General features: G+C 33.6%; 1 protein-coding gene across 1 annotated transcript in view; it reads left to right on the top strand.

Annotated features, from left to right (window-relative positions):
* The window catches only part of Myo81F (unconventional myosin 81F), a 359,268-nt gene that overhangs the window by 90,497 nt on the left and 247,069 nt on the right, over positions 1-21,702 (top strand). The window contains exons 6-7 of the mRNA XM_074185988.1: positions 20,963-21,340; positions 21,413-21,655. Of these exons, the coding sequence (XP_074042089.1) occupies positions 20,963-21,340; positions 21,413-21,655 (621 nt within the window). The remainder of the gene's footprint in view (positions 1-20,962; positions 21,341-21,412; positions 21,656-21,702) is intronic.

Below are 21,702 nucleotides of genomic sequence, written 5' to 3'. Positions count from 1 at the left end.
AAGTATATTGACAATAAACCTATTGCAAGAAAATTAAAAGTGATACAATACTTCATGGATGAGTTATTACAGACTTTGTGCATAATACGGATCCACCTGAATCAAAGTGTGTGTATAAAAAAGGCTGATAAGTGAGTATTTATTGTCTGTAAAAAGTTCGGACATGGGGTCTAGTTTTTGTTGACTTGAAAGTAATTTTAAACAGCCGCTAGTGGCGTATAAATTTACACAAATAGGGCGTAAATTCAAATGCTGTAAGAAAGACTTTGTAAATCTTTTTTACATTACATGTTGGGACATTTTTCATCCAAGTTGTTTAGAGTGGAAAAATAATCATGAAGAACTTGGTAGGTTCAAAATTACTGTTCCCCAAAATACGAGCTGGAGGGTTTAGACAGAAAAAAAATGCAAACACCCTAGTGTGTGATATTAGAAAATGGAAGAAAGATGTAATCCAAAGAGATGAGACCTATAAACCAGAAGATGAGAAACTTGAAAAAAATAAATGAATTATTGGGGTGGATAGACGAATTAGAGAAAGATACTAGAGAAAAAGAAGCTGGTTATATGCGTGCTAGAAAATTAACCCAGGATTTTGAGGACGAAGTCTATGAAACTGAACAAATGTATTTAAATAAAAAGAGAGAACATGAACTATTATTAGCTCAATTGCAAAAAGACATAAATGATGTGAAAAAGAGAAATTAATTGCTGAAAGAAGAACTAAGACACAAAACAGATGAGCTAAACAAACAGTTCAGAGACTTACAAAACCTCCAAAAAATAAATTCAGAGATGCTTATCACAATTAGAATTCTGGCAATGAACAATATTACATACAGTATCTGAAGAATGAAGTGACTCATCTAAAAAGCACATGGAAAAACTACACCAGAGAAGAAAATTACATTAGAGAAATAGCGTCATCTCCTGCAAAGGTGTCCAAGCGGAAGAAATTGGAAATTATTAAAATACCAGCATATGCAGACAAAATTAATGAAATACCAACACACGCAGGCGAAAGAAAAAATGTTAATTGTATCGTCCGTTCACGGTAAAGGTTTAGGAGAAACTTAGTCTAAACAAGCAGAAAAATATTTCATCCTATCCATTGTAAAACCAAATGCCTCGGACAGGAAATTAGTATATACTGCTATCAACTTTGCAAGAGAGTTTACCAAGAATGACGTTGTATTAATATGGCCAAAAAGTCTCTCTACGAATTCACTGGTCTTACTTAATTCCAAACTCAATAACATTCACACAATTATTCTCTCGGAACCTTATAGGTTTGATGTGAATATGAATAAACTGATTTATAAAAATAAACTTCTCATCCGCAAGAAACTTCACTTCCAGGATAATAACCTAATCTCCAAAGGTGTCAAATTTGGCGAGTGGGCCCATTTTTTAGGACCTCGACAGCCAATCCAACGACCGGGAAAAGTAGTATCTAAATAGTTTCTTACTTGTCTGGAGTAATGTGGTGGTGCTCCATCTTGTTGGAATACAATATCCATATCGAATTCATTAGGATTCGCTTCGACGATTTCAGTGATGAGAGGGTCAATAGTAGTTTTCAGCATATTCAAATACAGTTCCCCTGTTAAATTTTGATCAATAAATAGAAGTCCTACAATATGGTTTCCAATATTCCTGCCCAAACGTTAATTTTTTCTGGATATTATTTGCACTTTCTGTTCTTCCGGAATGAACAGATGACCTGGGGGCTTTTTGTTTTGTACACTACTAGATAGGACGATGCGGAAAACGTTCATTGAAAATAATTTTGGTCTCGATAAAGTTACACGTCGCACCATAAATAAAAATTGCTTCAATTTTTTCTTCCAATGGACGAGAATTGACCATTTTAGAGATTGTTGATGTTGTACCTTTCTGCTAGTAAAACCGAAAAGTAAATGAGAATATTCCAACTGAACAATGATGTTCATTGTCTTACTGACATTTTTTGTCGTTTTTATAAACAAAAAAAATAATTTAACAAACCTTATCGGGTTGTTGGAATTGCCATATGGCACATAAGAAGGAATATTTCTAGAAATATCAATATTAATGTGTCTGTTTCAGGAAATTATTTAATGTTCCGCCATTTTGTAGTAGGTGAAGATACTGACTTTATATTCTAGGGTTGTGAAGTATTCGTCAGGAGCTTCAAAAAGATGTGTCACAATATCCCTCTTTCCATTTAATTTTTTTTTCCAGATGGCGCCCAGTCGCCATCCGGAATGAAATAAAATAATAAAATACAAGCAATTGAACTATTAACAAGAAGACAATGGAAGTCCGCACTAATGAAATCATTTATAACATTGTGTTTGTAACAAGAACTTTATTCTTAAACAATAAACATATTATCAATCAATACATGATGGATGAAAGATGCCACACATTTGCTACACTTGACTTTGTCGATAACTTTTTTCTGCAATATTTATACTTTGTTGTAAGTACTTGCTATTTAGATTTTTATCAAGAGAGTTGTCGGTGAAACTTGTCTTTGCGTCATCTTGGTAGTCATCTTCATCCTCTCAGATATAAATAGGTTAATTAGGATTATTTTATTGAAAACACTTTTTCCTTACCAAAAATGCTGTCTCTCAAGGTGCATTTCGATAACTATCTTCAGGAGATGACTAGGTTAGCAAAACGTGCATCGAGAGACAGTCATTTCGTTCTAGTGAAGGAAAAGTGTTTTCAATAGATGTTGCGTCAAATGTGCCTATATTCACGGGACTATCGTGTTGTCTAGTCGTACCTGACTGATAAATTCTAAGAACTCGATCATCACTGCACTGCCAAGTACCTGAGTTGTAGGAACAAGAAGGGTTTTGGTACCTAAAGACAGATGGTTATTTTGTTATTTTGAGTCACTTTTACTTGAGTTGTCTCGATGGAAACATGTAATATGTTTCAATACATTATTTTTAATATATTGCATTTTTATTCAAAAAGAACATGATTACAGTATAAAATCCATAAACATAACATGATCTTTCTATGCCGAATGTAATTAGTTTCATTAAAATGATTCGTGAATATTCATGTGAATTCTGCCTCCATGCTGTTTGCTGTTGCCGATCAAAAGTGGAATCCTAGAAAACATACAGGTGTGTTGGTTCCTTTTTCTCATATATTTATCCTTATACTATCCTTTCTTCAATAAGTGCTGACTAGGGGGTTTGAAACTCTGCATAATACTGACAATTAGTTTTTCGTGAAACTAAATAAAATACTCAAAAAATATACATACTTGTGACTTTGCATAATATTAGCAATTACAATTCTCTGAATTCAATTATTTTCGAAAGTATTTTATTTACATATATTGACTTTCATTATGGCAGCCACTTTGAAAACGAAAAGGGGAATGATTAAGTCGCAGTTAACTCGATTTGAAACATATAATAAAGTACGGGATGAGCAAAGCTCCGATACGGTTCAACTAGAGCAGATGCTCAACAAAGCAGACTCTTTATTAGAATGAGTTAGAACTTTCATTATTAGATGATGATCAAGAGGGTTTGAATGTGGTGCAACAAGAATCATTATTGTTTGAAGATATGTATTATAAAATGATACTCGAAATTACATTATCTCAAAAGTACAACTTGACATAACCTCGCCACAGTGGCACCTCAACTAAACGTCCCAGATGTGAACATTCAATTACTTGTAGTGAATTTACCGACCTTTGACGGCTCATACAATGATTGGCTCTTTTTTAAAGATACATTCAAGCCGATTATTCACGAAAATACGTCTATTTGGAAAGTTCAGAAATTTCACTATTTAAGACTTTCTTCGAAAGAGGGTGCTGCAAATATTATTAAATCTCTTGAAATATCCGATACTAAGTATGATACTGCATGGACTTGTTGGATTGAAAGATATGAAAATAAATCATTATTGGTCTCAAATCACATTAAAGCTCTTTTCAATCTACCATCAGTGCAAAAAGAATCCTGCGTCAACTATTAGATGGAATGTCGCTGCATTTGCGCGCTTTGAAAAGCCTCGGATTGCCAACGGAGCATTGGGATACAATTATTATTCAATTAATTTCAATAAAACTCGACCCTATTACAAGAAGGGATTGGGAAATGAAAAATACTAAATCTGAATTACCCACATTACAGTCGTTTTCAGTTTTTCTGAAAGAGAAATGTTGCCTTTTGGAAACTACATAATGAGAAAACTTCGGAAAAAGCTTACACTAAATCAGTGAAATCTCTTGTCGCAACGAATACAACAAAATGTGTTGAGTAACTTATAAAAAAATCAAAAAAAGTAATACATCTTCACAACTACCTACTGCTAAATCATATGGCACAGGACATCCTAGTGACCTACTCAATTGAACTGGATATGGATTGGTGGACTAGACCAGTGTAGGTACTACCATCGATAATGTTAAGGAATATGTAAAAAAAGTCTTTCCTGATAATAACGTTGATTGTTTTGACCTCAAATCCAAGTATAAAAAAAATGCTTCAAAATAGGGAGTTTTGATCTGTCAGTGGATGAACTTCTGGACCCCAATAATTGGCTCAACAAATTACACATTCATCCCTTTCAACACCAGTGATCATCAATATCATATCATCTCTGGTTCTTCTGGTTATTCCAAACCTGAATTAAATGTAAAAAAGAACATATACAATTTCAAAATACTTCATCTATGCTCAAACATTAACAAACAAAATTAATAAACTGGAAGTTCTTTTATCGGAAGAGGATCCGGACGTCATTAGTATTGTAGAGCACTGGTGTGATACCGAGAATATTGAATTTATGTCCGTACCTGGCTATAGTCTGATATCTGAATTTTGTCGTATCACTCATATACATGGAGGAACTGCCATCTTTGTTAAATCATCATTTCTAGCTCAGTGTCTTGATTTAAAACAGTTCTCAGAGGAGATTCATTGTGAAGGCAGTGGGATAAAACTAACTGTACAAGGTAAAAAGATTTGTATATTAAGCATTTATAGATCTCCTAATGGTAACTTGGATATATTTTTACATAAATTATCCTGCATATTAGATTATATTTCTAGAAATGACTATGATATTTTCGTATGTGGTGATTTTAATTAATGTTGATTACCATAAAAATACTTTGGAAAAGTCACAGCTGGATGACTTATTAGCTAATCACAACTTGCATGTTTCATCCTTGGCACCCACTCGAGTTTTCACTAATCGATTAGGGACAATATCATCTAGCAAACTCGACTATGTACTAACAAATGTGGAGAAGGATTGTTGTAAATCTAATGTCTATGAGGGGAACTTCAGCGATCACAAAATATTTTCTCTTATTTATAGTATGCCTTTAGAGAGTAAAATAATTTTACCATCTCACTATACTTACAGAGATATCTCAGAACATAACTTGAAACAATTGTCTTTGACATTGTCTATTACCAGTTTTGACACCATATATCATTTAAATGATGTGGATGATAGTTTTCAGGAATTTATGAACATTATAACAAGTATCTTAAATGACTGTTGTCCTATAAAAAGGCACAAAACAATATCTGACAAAAAATCTAACTGGGTAACTCCAGAAGTCAAACAAGCTAGCCGTAATGTAAAAAATACCCATTGGCTGTGCAAAAACATAGGCAACTTAGACTCGCACGCTGCATATAAAAGAGCAAAGAAAGACTAAGAATTACTACTCGAGAAAGCTAAATTGAATTTTCATGCAAATCTAATAAAGAACTCGAACAATAAAAACAAAACAGTCTGGAACCTAGTTAACAAGGAAATGGGTAGAGGGAAAAAACAATTTGACATCATTCTCAACCATGGTAATGAGTTGATCACTGATAAAAAAAGGGTGGCTAATACTTTCGGTGATTACTTCTCATCAGTAGTAGAAGATAACTTACAAACATCTTCCAACATTTTAACAAACACATTCTTTTTTGCACCAATAACTGAAGACGAAGTTATCGATATTATAAATGGTTTAAAAAATAAAAAAAGCACAGGCCACGACAATATCTCAGTAAGAATCATAAAAGAAAATGGGGTATTGATCTCTAAGCATCTAGCTCACCTGTTCAATCAGTCTATCACAACCGGCAAATTTCCATCACTCTTGAAGACGGCCATTATTATTCCCATTCACAAAAGTAAAGAAACATCAGATGTGACTAACTATCGTCCTATCACTCTTTCAAGTATTTTCTCAAAAATCTTTGAGAAACTAGTTAACAAAAGAATGACTAACTTTCTGTTGAATTATAAGATTCTTACTAACAGCCAGCACGGTTTTCGTAAAGGCAAGTCCACACAGTCAGCTGCCTGTAGTTTTGCTGAAATCATCTATAACTCCCTAGACAATGGTATGCACATGGCAGGAATATTTTTTGACCTCTCACGTGCATTTGACTGTCTATCTTATGACTTTATCGAAACCAAACTTTTTAATCTAGGATTTAGGGGTGTATTTTTGCAATGGCTCAAACATTTTCTTTCAGACCGTACAATGTTGGTAAAAATAAAAGATACACTATCTGATCCTCAACCAATCAGTTCAGGAGTTCCTCAAGGCTCTGTCCTGGGACCGCTTATCTTTCTATTATTCGTCAATGATCTACCCAAATACTTCAACAACAATAGTCTCACTCTCTTTGCTGACGATACCTCGTTAGCGGCCTCAGCACACAGCCTAGAGGAATGAAAGTCATCAACGGAAAGGTTTGTTACACACTTCTTAGATTGGTGCAAGTTAAACAATCTGATTGTTAACTTGAATAAAACAAAATGTATTCATTTTAGTTATTCCATGGGTCTTGATAAACATCCTACTGTTTTTGATATTAGAGGGGTGGAATTGGTATCAACGAATTCAACAAAATTTCTAGGAGTCTTTATGGATGATTGCTTAATATGGTCTGAACACATTACAGTCACTTGTAAAAAAGTTAACCAAGCGTACTATGCTCTCTCCAGAATAAAACATTTTATGCCCTTGCATGCCTTGCTGGACGTATATTATAGCTTGGTCTACAGCCATTTAAGCTACAATGTGGTTCTTTGGGGATATGCCACCAACAAAGATAGGTTTTTTTTTTCCCAAAAAAAATTATCAGAAAATTATTTGATATCCCGTGGAGAGAATCGTGCAAACAGCACTTCATATCATATTAAATCCTGCCATTTCCTTGTATTTACATATTTAAATGCTTACTATACATCCACGATAATTTAACAAAATATAACACAAATTCTTCTTACCACAGTTACTCAACCAGAAATGAAAAATTGTTAAGTATTCCTAGACACAGATCCTCTAAATTTGAACAGTCACCCAAATATATGGGAATAAAATTATTCAATCACCTACCTGATCACTTTAAAACCATGAGTTTGATGTCATTTAAAAGAGAAGTTAAAAATTTGCTCCTGTCTAAGGCTTATTACAGTGCCAGTGAATTCCTTTTAGACGACTTTAGCTGATTGCGGTCCAGACTTTCATCCAGATTTTATTATTTTATTATACATACAATTTTGACTAATCTTTTTTTTTCTTTATATTTTATACATTTTTATACTTTAAAACTACTGAGATATTATTTTATCTTTATGTATGTTTATTTTCTTTATACTATTTTAACGTGTTGTACTGACATGTCCTATACGTTGTTAACGTCTCAAAGGATAAATAAATATTATTATTATTATTATTATTATTATTATTTGTGATCAAGGTCATGCGTATTACAATTGTTCTAAATTTTTCAATTTAGACGCCGGTGCAAGGTTCGATGAAGTGAAACGATTACGCCTTTGTGTGGACTGCCTAAGAAAGGGTCACAATGCAAGTCTAGTAAATGCCGCAAATGTGGTAATATGCACAATACTTTATTGCATTTTGCAAATAAAAATCGGTTTTCGTTATGGGAATAAATCGGTCTTCATCAATCTCAGACAAGAGAGCATGTATTCAAATTCAGTCAAGAATATATGAATTCAAAACAACTTTATCCTGTTTCATAATGGACAAAATCACTGGAAACATCCCTTCGGTTACTTTTAATCAAAAAATTGATGAAATACCACCTAATTTGATTCTGGCTGATCCTAATTTTAATACCAGCAGCTCGATAGACTTGCTCATTAGCAATGATTTATTTTATGATTTGCTTTGTACTGGAAAAATAAAGTTAGGTCCAAGGTTACCTATCTTGCAAAAAACTCTTTTTGGGTGAATTGTTTCAGGGCCTATATTTTTCAAAGATTACTTGTCTGAAACTCATTGCAATTTAAGCATGATCTTGACAGTCAAATCGAAAAGTTTTGGAAGATTGAAGAATGTCCGTATAAACAAGCATATTCTCCGGAAGAATCATTCTGCAAAGATCATTTCAAAGCAAATACTGTTCGAGGAGATGAGTCAGGTCGCTTCGTATTGAGTCTACCTTTCAAAGGGCCCATAAACAAATTGGGCGATTCCCTCAAAACCGCAGAAAAACGTTTTTTCTCATTAGAACAAAAATTAAATAAAAATGAAAATCTGAAGATTCCGTACGTCAATTTTATGGAGGAATATCTCGCACTCGGCCATATGTCACGTTTAAACGAAATTTCTAATGATGGGTTTTATCTTCCTCATCATTGTGTAGTTAAAGATAGTAGTACTGTTTCTAAAATACGCGTTGTATTTGACAGACCTTCGAAGTCGACGTCTGGTTTTTCTCCTAATGATATTTTGGGTGCAGGTCCTACTATTCAAGATCATTTAATTTCAATCATCCTGAGATTTCGTATTCACAATGTAGTACTTGCTGGTGACATTGAAAAAATGTATAGACAAATTCTTGTGAAAAAAATAAGAAAGTTCTTTTCAAAAAATTCTATGGCGTTCACATCCTTCAGAATCCATATCAGCTTATGAGCTAAATACAGCTACTTACGGTAAAACTTCTGCTAGTTTTTTATGCATATGTGCATTACATGAAGTCGCATATAAATATTAAAATAAACAAGTATCTGTACATAAATATTTGCCAACACAAACCACCCGTAAACATTCAGTAGAAGCAGTTTTCTAAAAGATATTTCTTTGTTTTGCTCTTGAAATTGTCATAGCTGCTAATTTCTTTAAGAAGCTTTGGTAACTTGTTGTAAAATCTTACTGGCGGTAGTACCTTACAAGAGGTTTCGCATATAAAAATTCAAATAGTACAAATACTTTCAAAATATGGTTTTCTGCTCAGAAAATGGGTTTCCAATATTCCTGCAGTCATATCCGAGGACACAATGCGAGATATTATTACCATTGGTAACCATGATCTCGGTAAGATATTAGGACTTGCTTGGAATCCCAACACAGACGTTTTAACATATTCCATAAGAGCTGGAACTCTCACATAAAATATAACTAAGCGAAATATTCTCAGTTATTCTGCCCAAATATTCGATCTGTTAGGTCTACTGTCTCCTATCAGGATAGTTGCTAAAATTATAATTCAGAAACTCTGGAGTTTGCACGCTTCTTGGGATGAATCCGTCCCATTAGACATTCGAACAATGTGGTTGACGTTTAAAATGGACTTGAATGAATTAAGCAAAAATTCAAATTCCCAGACTTGCTATCTCTCCGAGCAATGCAAGTATCGAATTACATGGTTTCTCAGACGCCTCTCAAGCGGCTTATGCTGCTTGTATATTCGTAAGATCTTCAAATAGGTCCGAGCGTTTTCGATGTTGTTTGCTATGTTCAAAAACCCGAGTGGCACCTCTTAAAACACCTACAATACCACGACTGTGTGGACGAATCATTACTTTTGGCCGAACTGATGAATAGAGAGAGAGAGAGAGAGAGAGAATATGCTTTATTGTATACATGATAAATCATGGTTACAAAGCTTAAAAATAGTACAAAATAATACATATAAAATATTAAAATCAGTACAAGGTGTGTGTACACACACACCAACAGACACACACATGCATAGTACATACATTAGAAACACAATAACGTTCTAAGCCTGAGTCAATTTTTAAAAGAGAGTATATATATATATATATATATATATATATATATATATATATATATATATATATATATATATATATATATATATATATATATATATATGTATATCAATCTGGATAACAATGTGTGAAATTATGAATCATATACCTAAACCACAATATCGCTTTACGAATATTTAAAAATGAATTATTACTAAGAATTATGGAGTATGAATAGTACAACTATGATAGCGTGTCACTGAAATATTCCTCAAGGTGGTAATACGGTCTAACAACCAAAATATTTTTTACAGCTTTTCTGAATTGCTTAAGAGGTATAATGTCTTTAATTTCATCAGGTAAATAATTGAATATTTTGCATCCATTGTAAATGAATGAATCTTTAAATAAAGTGGAAGTCGGTCTCGGAAGTTTAATATTATTGTCTTGTCAAGTAGTGTAATGAACTTGGGGTGACCCAAATCTGTCAATATGTTTCTTTATTAATGTAACAGTTTCAAAAATGTATAAAGCCATTACTGTTAGAATTCCGAATTGTTTGAATAAAGGTTTGCAAGAGTCGCGATAATTAGCTTTGGACATATATCGTATAGCACGTTTCTGTAAAACCAGAATACTATTAAAGAGATAACTACTGCAGCTTCCCCAGAATGCAATACCGTAGCGCAAGCGGGATTCGATTAAAGAATAATAAATCAATTTTGCCGATTGCAAATCTAATTCCTTGGCTACCAATTTAACAGCAAAACACCTAGATGATATGTTTTTTCTTAATGCTAAAATATGTTCATCAAATTTTAGCTTACCATCAATAAATAGTCCTAAGTATTTAGTATATCCCTTACTTTCAATGCTACTTACTCCAATATTGATATCATTAGGCGTACATTTGAAAGTAATTAGATTTGTTTTTTTAATATTAAAAGAAAGTATATTACACTCACACCATTTGGAAATTTTGGATATATCTTCAATGATTATTTTATTTAAATTCTGGAGAGACGGACTGTGCCAGATGATGGTAGTATCATCGGCGAATAATGTGAATCTACCGGATATATGTATACTTGTCAAATCATTTATATATAATAGAAAAAGAACTGGACCTAGGACAGACCCTTGTGGAACGTCAGATCTAATTGTTTCTAATGAGGAAGATTCTGTAGACTTGACAATTTGATTTCTATTTAATAAATAGGACTCAATCCACTGGTATGAAAGTCCCCTAAAACCATAATAGTTCAGCTTCTGCAGCAGTATTCTATGATCAACACAATCGAAAGCCTTGGAGAAATCACAGAACACTGCCGCAACTACCTCACCCTCATTGATTTCAGTATAGATATCATATAGTAGGTTAAAAACGGCATCGATTGTATTTTTATTATTTTGGAAACCAAATTGTGAATTGCTGATGATATTATGTTTGTTGAGAAAGTTTATGATTCTTACTTTCACCAATTTTTCAATGAGCTTAGCAATAGCAGGAATAAGTGCGATTGGACGATAGTTAGAGGGATCATTAGGGTCACCTCCTTTATGTAATGGTACTATTACTGACGTTTTCAATTGTTCCGGAAATATTCCAGTGTTGAAAGATTGGTTTATCAGGTGAACGAGTGTTGAGTGTTTCAAGTGCTTCATCAGGAAGGTTCTCAATAATACTTATGGAGATTTCATCAATCCCAGTTGTTTTTTTATTTTTGATTATAGATACCACTTGTTTTAGTTCTTGAAGTTCCGTTTCATGCAAGACAAAGGTTTCTACTACTTTGAATCGTTCAAAATTCTCTAGGGGATCATCATTTGATGTTATGTTTTTTTTTATATTACCAGCGACTGAGCAGAAATAATTATTCAAAGTATTAGGTGAAATAGGTAGATTATTATTTCTAGCCGATTTTCCTCTAAGTTCGTTAATTATTTTCCAAGTTTCAACGGTTTTATTATCCGATTCGATTATTTTATTTTTATAATGGCACTGTTTAGCCTGTTTAATTATTTTCCTATAAATATTTCGATACTGGGAGAAATAGTTGTGAAAACTTTCATCTTTGGTATATTTTCTTAAATAATGCAAGCAACGCAAATTTTTTTCTGATATTTTAATACCTTTAGTAATCCAAATTTTTTTTCTTCTCAGTTTTAATTTTTCGAATTGGAAATGATTCGTTGAAGACATATAAAAGGGAGTTATGGAAGTTATGGGAGTTATGGAATAAGGTCAAACTAGCTGTAATTTCAACATCTGTAAAAATTGAGAACATTAATTTTTGGAGTGATTCTTCAATAACTTTATCAAGGATAAAGGGACCACCTAACACTTGGAAGGTATTCGTCGCTAATCGAGTTGCTCGAATTCAAGAATTGTTCAATCCTTCAAGTTGGAAGTATGTCAATTCTTGCGATAATCCGGCAGCCTTCCTTCCAGAGAAACTTCTGCCACGACCTTGATAAATTCCAAACTATGGTGGTCCGGCCCTGAATAGCTCGCGTCATTTCGTGATGAGTGGTCTGAAAATTCACACTTTCCGATTCCTTCCACGGAAATGCCTGAAATTCGCTCCACTACCTTGATTTCCATCAGTAGTAAAACAGACGATTTTTCCAAATTTCAGGAATTGAACAAATTTTCTACCTTGAATAAACTCAAACGTGTCCTTGCTTATATAATTAGATTTGTTGATAATGTCAAAGTTAAAAATTTCAGAAAGACCGGCCCTCTTTCCCCAGAAGAATTAAATAACTCAATTAAAAAAATTAACTCGGTTAGCACAATCTGAAATTTTTGCTGTTGAAGTAAACCAGTTGAATTCACTCGGACATGTGAATAATAAAAGCCCTTTATTGAATCTCAATCCTTTTTTGCATGAATACGGCTTTATCAGAGTGGGTGGAAGATTAAAACATTCTAATTTCGACCTCAATAAAAAACATCCTGTTGTTTTACCTAAATCGCACAGGCTTACGGTTTTAATCGCTCGTGACGAGCATGTGAAACGTCTTCATGCAGGACCTCAAGCTTTATTGGTATCCTTAAGAGACTGTTTTTGGCCAATACTCAAGTCATGTATGGAAAATTGTTTTCCTCTCAAACAAAAAAATAATAACAACAAACAAAGCAGTAAAAAATCCTGGTATACAAATGAGCTCCAAACCATGAAAAATCAATTACAGCTCGTATCAGAACTATGCCAAATTTCTAATGATATGCATATAAAATAAATCTAAAAAAATAATATCAAAAAGTATACAAACAAAAACTGAAAATTACAAAAAGAGAGTTTAGTAACAGGAAAATAAAGGATTCGAATAATATATATATATATATATATATATATATATATATATATATATATATAAATCAAAAATGACAAAATTCGTGGATACAACACTCCAAACAGAGGGGCAAACCGCGTGTGTTTGTGTTGTTTCCTACTTTCGGCAAACAAGTGTTGCCCATCCTTACACTTGGCTGCACCGCGCTGGAAACACGTGTCCGCGGTTTGCCCCTCTGTTTGGAGTGTTGTATCCACGAATTTTGTCATTTTTGATTTATATCATGCACACTCGATAAAATCTCTATTTGTATATATATATATATATATATATATATATATATATATATATAATATATATATATATATATATATATATATATATATATATATATATATATATATTATATATATATATATATATATATATATATATATATATATATATATTATATATATATATATATATATATATATATATATATATATATATATATATATATATATATATATATATATATATATATATATATATATGAGATATAATAAATGAAGAGAGGGGCAAAACAAAAAAACACAGAAATCCAACGAAAATGACATAAATGACTTCTGTTTCCACACTGACATGCACGAATGCATACAGTGTCACAGATTTACAGCAAATAATATAAAAAATATAATGGGTGATCCACCCAAGGATAGGCGTAACAGGTGTCGATTATTGTTTTCCATTTCCTATTAGAGATAGAAAGATTCTGAATTATAAAGTAACTAATTCTTACATTTGCCTCTTTATATGTCGCGCAACCAAGGCCATGCATTTGGAAGTTGTGAGTGATCTATCTTCTGAATGTTTTATTGCTGCACTTAGACGATTTGTTGTTGTGTTCTAAAACTGTATCTGATAACGGGAGTAACTTTGTGGAAGAAAGTGAAGACTTTTCTCAACCCTGCATTACCCGCAGTACAAATAATGACACCATTGCCCGCTGGTGAGCGCTGCGCTCATGTTCACCTATTACCATAGATTATTGCCTGAAATGACGCAAATATGAAAAAACTCACTACACCATTTAGGTAAAAAAATATTTTGTATTCTAAAATAAAAACAAATATTATTTCGATATTTAAAAAAAAAAAACAAAAATTAAGAATAAACAAAAGGTAATAAGTAGCAATAAAAAATATTATTATCCTTACTCCGAATCAGATTGAACACAATGAGCGCAATAGGTAAGGGTGTGTTCCTTACAAATAGGTTTCTGGCATTTGACACTTGTCTTTCTATTTTTCTTTTTTGGGCAATATGTATACTTTGGTCTCCCTTGAGGCACAGTTGGGTTATCATCTTGTTCATTTATTGGAGGGATTCCTAAATAGTTCTTCATTTGCAAGCTTAGTAGGGATGGCAAATTTTGATTTAGACGTTCCTTCATGTGGTTTTGTACCAACTCCCTTGCCAAAGATTTCAAATAGAATCGTCGCGGCATATTCAAATGTACGTTGTTTGACCGAAAAAGAATGAATCCATTTATAGCAGCAATATTGAGCATTGAGAAAAATACTGTCAAAGGCCACCTACAAGTAATCCTGGCTACAGAATAAATAGATTTGAGTTGGTCCACTGTATCGACTCCAGTTTTATTTCGATTTATAGTACATAATCACTTCAGGCTTGCAAGCATCGCCTGTACTTTTATCGATAGTGTCATCCTCATGAAGAGTAGAAAAAAGTAAGACATTTTTGTTTTTTTTTGGAACATATGACACTAGCAGACAATCTTGTCCAAATCCAAACATACTGCTAGAGATGGGTCTTTGTTTAGTTTCTGAAAACGAAGGTGGAATTTGACGTTTATTCTTTCGAAGAGTTCCTACCAAAGTGAGCTTATAATTCTTGAGTAACTCAATAGCTAACGGAATTGATGTGAACCAATTGTCGCAAGTTATGTTTCGTCCCGAGTTGTGGATTGGCTGGGATATGCGAAGTACAACACTTCTTGAATCATTATCTATTCTAAATGGGCCTGCCGGTTGCTTTCCTGCGTGAATTTTCATCTTTATGGTATAAAAAACTAATACAAAAATTTTGATACCGTACTTACCCGGTTTATTTGGAATATATTGCCGAAAACCGCATCTACCCCGAAAAGCCTCCAACATTTCATCAATTGTGCAATTTGTGCCTGGTATATAGCAAGCTTGGCAATTATCTTGAAAAATATCGAATACTTGCCTTATCGGTGCCAATTTATCCCACTTTTTTCTTTCTAGTCTTGTTCTAATGTCGTCAAATCGAAGAGCTCGTAAAAGTAAATAGAACCGATTCTTCGACAGTATCATTCTGAAAAATTCTGGAGCAGTTGAATCCGTATTCCATAAATCAACCAAACTGGTATGATTCGATTTGAGAACCCGTGCCATGTATAATATGCCAAACATGGTTCTGATTTCATCAACATCGGTATCCAAAACATCTCGAGGACGTGTGTTTTTGTCACGAATACTTTGGAGGTATATATTTGTGAATATAACAATATCTGTAACCATTTGATCAGTAATCAACATGTTCCATGTCTCATAGACAGACCGAGCATTTTTTGCGTGTGGTTTAACACCTGGTAACTTGGTAATTATATTTTTAGTTTTTGTTCGACTGTATCTCTTTGTATGATATGAATTTTCCAAAGAGTTTCCCCATCTTTCCCCACGTAATTGGGACCATCTTTGGACCAACGGTGAAAATTTGGATCATCTGATTCATCCGCAGACACTTCTGAGTTTGTATCGTGGTCATGTTCTTCTTCCACATAGTCTTCATCACTTTCTTCATAATCAAGTTCCTCTTCTGGGATCTGATTTTGCATATGTTGCAATTCTTCCTGTTCCAGCTCATCAAATATTTTCAAGAGCCTTGCCTCCTCTTTTGGATCCATTATAAAAATACTTTAATCACCCTATACAATTGATATATCAATTATATTTCCTCACTGAACGACATTCTTTCATAGAACTTACCAAAAATAAAACTGTCACTGTTACCCGCAAGTGAGCGGATCGCTCACTTATTACTTCAAATTAATATCGAATTACACTACATACATTTGCTATGGCCTAAGCAAGACTGACTGACCACAAAACAGCCACACATAGAACGGTAACGGCAATGTTGACGACAGAACCTCTTTTCTCAGCGCCTCCAGTGTTTGGCAGCCGAACCTAAGAGATATAGCGCAAAATTCAAATAGTGGCTGTTCGCATTTTACTTTTTTGTTGAAACTTGTCCTAGAGATCAATTACCCTAACACCAAACTGATATTTTTGCACTTGACGCGCGTTTCGCTATCAAGGTTAGCATCTTCAGGATAAGAAAATTGATACTGTATCAATTTTCTTCTTCTGAAGATGTCGAGTGCAAAAATATCAGTTTGGTGTTAGGGAAATTGATCTCTAGGAAAAGTTTCAACTGTTACACCATAGGTTCCAATCTCATCATTTATTGTTATTGTTGCTTCACTACCGGTCAGGTTTTGATTCCACAGAAATCATCTGGGAAAAACCTTGACCAATCAAAAATATCAACAAGTGAAGCAACAATAAATATGTGAACTGAATTACCTCAAATTATGACCAACCATATTTATTTTCAGTAAATGTGGTAATGAAACTATATGAACTCAGTTCAAAATTTATTGGAAATACGTAAACCTCAACTTAAACTAATATTTTTTCAATAAACGATTCTTTTTCTTCAAAAATTTTTCATGAGCAGACAATATAATTGAATCAATGAAATCGCTGTTTGTCTGGGTGTTCAAAAACCTAATGAATTTTTTATCTTTTTCCCTAGTAACCAAATTGACTTTTCTACACCAAAAATACAAACAGCATCTAACAATCAGATGACACAGTTTTGAATCATTGTCAGAATGATCTGGACAGTTGACTAGGTTAAAGGATAGTTGCTCCAGTATTATTTTCCTCAAAATTTGTGAAATATTTCTAAAATTACACAAACGTGGTATCAAGTAAAATAATCTAGTTACTGATTGGGAAACTAAAAAGGTTAAAACTGTTCCTGGTTTCATCAATTTTGATTTTGGATACTGTCTTCCTTCAACAAAATCAAGATCCTGATCATGATCCCTAAACAGCATATTATTTTTACAAAACGTGCATGTAATGGACTTCATGATTTTTTTGGTGATATATCCAGATATGTAAGTAATGGTACACCTCCCTATTTTAGTTCTTTGATACAGATTAATACTGGCTGGAAGTGGGATATCAATGTCACTTTCCGAAGATTGCACACTTTGCGAAGGGTCCACACTTTCTGATGATCCTGTTACAAAATAACGTAAATTGTCTAAAGCTCCCTCACTGGCATCTTCTTCACAGTTACTTCCTGGTGAATGTGAAGACATAAAGTTATTCACTAGAAGCGCTTTGAATGATGTGGTAACATGTAGAGCACTCTACCGTAAAGATGTTTGGCTCTGGGGGTTAAGAGAGACTGACGACCAACTTTGAGATCTCTCAGTACACTGTTCTTGGTTTTGTATCCTGAAATAAATAATAAAAAATTATCTAGACATTTGAAAAATAAATTTTAATATCATTCAACAATTAAGTTCAATAGATATTGTGAATGGGCCCCTTACTAAGGAAAAAGTTAAAAAATGGTATTAATGATTGAACATTCCAAAATTTTTGTATTCAAACCTTGGGTAACACTGAGAATTTCATTTCTGGAAGGTGTCCAGCATGACGTAGCTGGGAAAGTTGATGTTTTCTGTTAGGTATCACCTACGAAAAATTAGCTTCATTCTTATTATAGACTTTTTCATTTCCAGAAAACTATTTCTCAATGTTCAAAAGAAGATGTCCAAAAGTAAACTTTTCCTAGTTTTCGAATAGTGATTTCATTTCAAATTGGTAGCCATATAGTCTCTGTACATACCTTGTGTAATGCTTATTCTATTCCTTGTTGGTTCCGGAAATGACTTTCTTGCTCTTGCTCAAAAGTGGAAGTTGATGGCTGGTTTATATAGCTATTATCACAGCTTCCATGACCTGAAAAATTACATGAATATATAATTTCTCTTTCTTTCTTTCATATATTGTGTAAAATTAACAAATTGGTATGTATGATGAACATTCCAAGATTTTTCTATTCATACCTTGGGTAACACTGATAATTTCATTTCTGGAAGGTGTACCAAAACAAATTTCTTGCTCAGGTATGGAAGTGGAGGGCTGACACATGTCCTCATATTGTTCTTGGCCTATAAAATGAAATTGCAGCATTTGTATGGATTTTTTTCTATAAACTACATATATTTTGGAACTACAGTTTTACAATAATTCTTACCTGCCACAGAAGACCTACTCATTCTTGTCATACCTCTTGGTTCTTCGCTAGTTTCTGAAAACATGTAGAACACTATTATTCAACCACATGATAACATCTCTATTTTTCTGCAAATTCATATAGCAATACTTATGGTGCACTCGATAAGTGGTTAATCTAATTGTTGTTTAATAATGAGAATATGATGAATAAGATATATAAACTAGAATTGCAAGATATCGAAAGGAGTAAGGATTATGCTTACTTACCAGGAAGAAATAAAACAGGTACAGCATGTCGTTTTAAACCTCTTCTGCTAGTAATTTTATCTTCAACAGCGAAATGTCTGTCACAAACTCGTGAGTTACAATAAATTGTCTCATGGGGAACATTGAAGAGTTCTTTATTGTTTATATTCTTGAGCCAAACATCGAAAACAGCGGGGTCATCTTTGGGAAACCGATGTTGACTACTCTTCCTATCCTCACAAGAAGGAACGCAGCACTTTTTTCGATATCGTTTATGTTCGGAAGTACTCATTACGATAAATAAAAATATGAAACTGACAGTACACAAGCAAAAACACAATTTGAAAAGGAAAACAGTCCCAAACCATATTTATACATTATTATCACAACAAAACTAACGGACGTCCTACCTAATTTAAGTTCATTCTTCTTCTGTAAACAGTAATTTGAATCATGCGCGCGCAGAAGGCACGTGATTCATTACAGAAAACTGGAGAAAACCCCGATAGTGTCGCCATCCCTGGTTTGGCAGCCGCGTAACATATAACCAAGTGTTGCCATTTAACTTACATTTCTATGTGTGGCTGTTTTGTGCTGACTGACTTGAAAAATATGTTTCTAGAATACCCTAGATGGATACGCACATTGTTGCCAAATTGTGTGAGTTATCGCATATTTTAGAAAAAAGTGAGCGCCGCGCTCACCGTGCGGGTAACGCAGGGTTAAAGAATCATGTGAGACTATCGCAACCAAATTGAGTCAAGATGGTATACTTTGGACTTTCATACCTCCGAAAGCTCCTAATTTTGGCGGTCGGTGGGAGTCAGGTGTCAAATCAGTAAAACATCATCTGAAAAGAGTTGTTGGTAATACCATTCTAACTTATGAAGAGTTTTTGACCTTCGCCACACAAATTGAAGCATGCCTGAATAGTAGACCTCTTTGTGCTTCATCCAACGATCCTAATGATCCTCACCTTTGACTCTAGCACACTTGTTGATTGGCGATAAGTTGACCTCAGTACCCGACCATGACTGGTCTGCAACCCCTGTGAATCGAATGAGTCGTTATCAACATCTTCAGAAGATGCCCCAGCATTTTTGGTCCAGGGGGACCAAAGAATACGTAGCTAGTTTACAAATTCGCAAGAAATGGAAGCAGAGACATCTCCAATTGTTTAAAAGTGGATCCTTGGTGCTTGTGAAAGAGGAAAGACTTCCTCCTTTGAGGTGGCTCAAGGGTAGAGTCATCAAAGTGTTTTCCGGTTCCCTTGGAGTGATTCGTACAGCATCCATAAAAACGGTTAATGGTGTTTATCAATGTCCTACTTACAAACTTTGTGTTCTTTCCACTTCAGACAATGACATTATGCCAGATGAAAGTGTTATTTAAAAACCTGTAGATTTTCAAAGGGGGCGGCATGTTGCGTCAAATGTGCCTATATTCATGGGACTATCGTGTTGTCTGGTCGCACCCGACTAATAAATTCTAAGAACTCGATCGTTACTGCCCTTGCCAAGTACCCGAGTTGTAGGAATAAGACAGGTTTTGATACCTGAAGACAGATGGTTATTTTGTTATTTTTAGTTACTTTTACTTGAGTTGTCTCGATGGAAACATGTAATATGTTTCAATACATTATTTTTAATATATTGCATTTTTATTCAAAAAGAACATGAAAATGGTATAAAATCCATAAACACAACAATAGATTCATTTCACATCAGAGGATTCAAATTCTACTTATCAACTCAAGATTATAGCATAATCTCTTGATGAAGTCAGGGTGGTTCGTGAAACGCGCATCGGGGAGGGTTTTGCAGTTCTGTTGTGTGCGAGCAATTTTTTTTGTCTCAAAAAGGATTCATTAAACCCATGATTCCCTACTTAACTGTGGTCATAAATTAACCGAAATTCTCAAATTGTCTCTTATAGTTATAGAACTGACTTTTCTAACATCAATTCATGAATAAACAATTTTATTCCAGATTAATATTTCCTTTCATTAGCAGAAAAACTATTAACTTCAACCCTTTCTGTTTTAGCATAACAGTGAATTTGCCAACCAGCTTCACTTAAGAGAAGCTAAATTTTATAATTATCTCAACCAATCGGACTGCATTAGAATTGAAGGAGATTCAAGAAGACTGGATAACCTGAGACTAGCTTTCAATGTTTTACAATTACCCTCGAATAAGTGTAATGGAATATTTGAAACATTGTCGGCGATTTTATGGTTAGGAAATTTAACTTTCGAGGACATTGATGGAGAACGATGTCAACTTACCAAAGAAGATGAACATACTGTTGAAATTTTGTCGAAACTTTTAGGCTTAGAAATAGAAAATATTAAACAAGTCGTTTTATTGAGACAGATAAATGTTAGAGGGAATATTACAGAAATCCCTCTCAAGCTACAAGAGGTAAGTACAAATACTAATGATATCATTTTTCCATATGATTTGAAAACTAAGGAGAGTATGTTTACCTTTCAGGCTAGAGAAAATCGTCATGCAATGGCAAAAGCATTGTACTCTAGAACTTTTGCGTGGCTGATAAATCACATAAACAATTGCACAAACCCAGGACAAGACTCCACAAGATTTTTAGGTGTCTTAGATATTTTTGGATTCGAAAATTTTGCTGTGAATTCTTTTGAACAGTTGTGTATTAATTACACAAATGAAAAACTTCATAAATTTTTTAATCATTATGTTTTTGCTTTAGAACAAGATATTGTAAGTAAATTAAAAAATAGTTTATGTTTTCAGAATAAAATCTTGCT

This window comes from Leptinotarsa decemlineata, unplaced genomic scaffold (genome assembly GCF_025532065.1).
Source record: "Leptinotarsa decemlineata unplaced genomic scaffold, Ldec_3_MD MMD2_tig00078422_RagTag_RagTag, whole genome shotgun sequence".
Classification (NCBI taxonomy): Eukaryota; Metazoa; Arthropoda; class Insecta; order Coleoptera; family Chrysomelidae; genus Leptinotarsa; species Leptinotarsa decemlineata.
The sequence above is the reverse complement of the archived record's forward strand: the minus strand, read 5'-3'. Positions and strand labels throughout refer to the sequence as shown.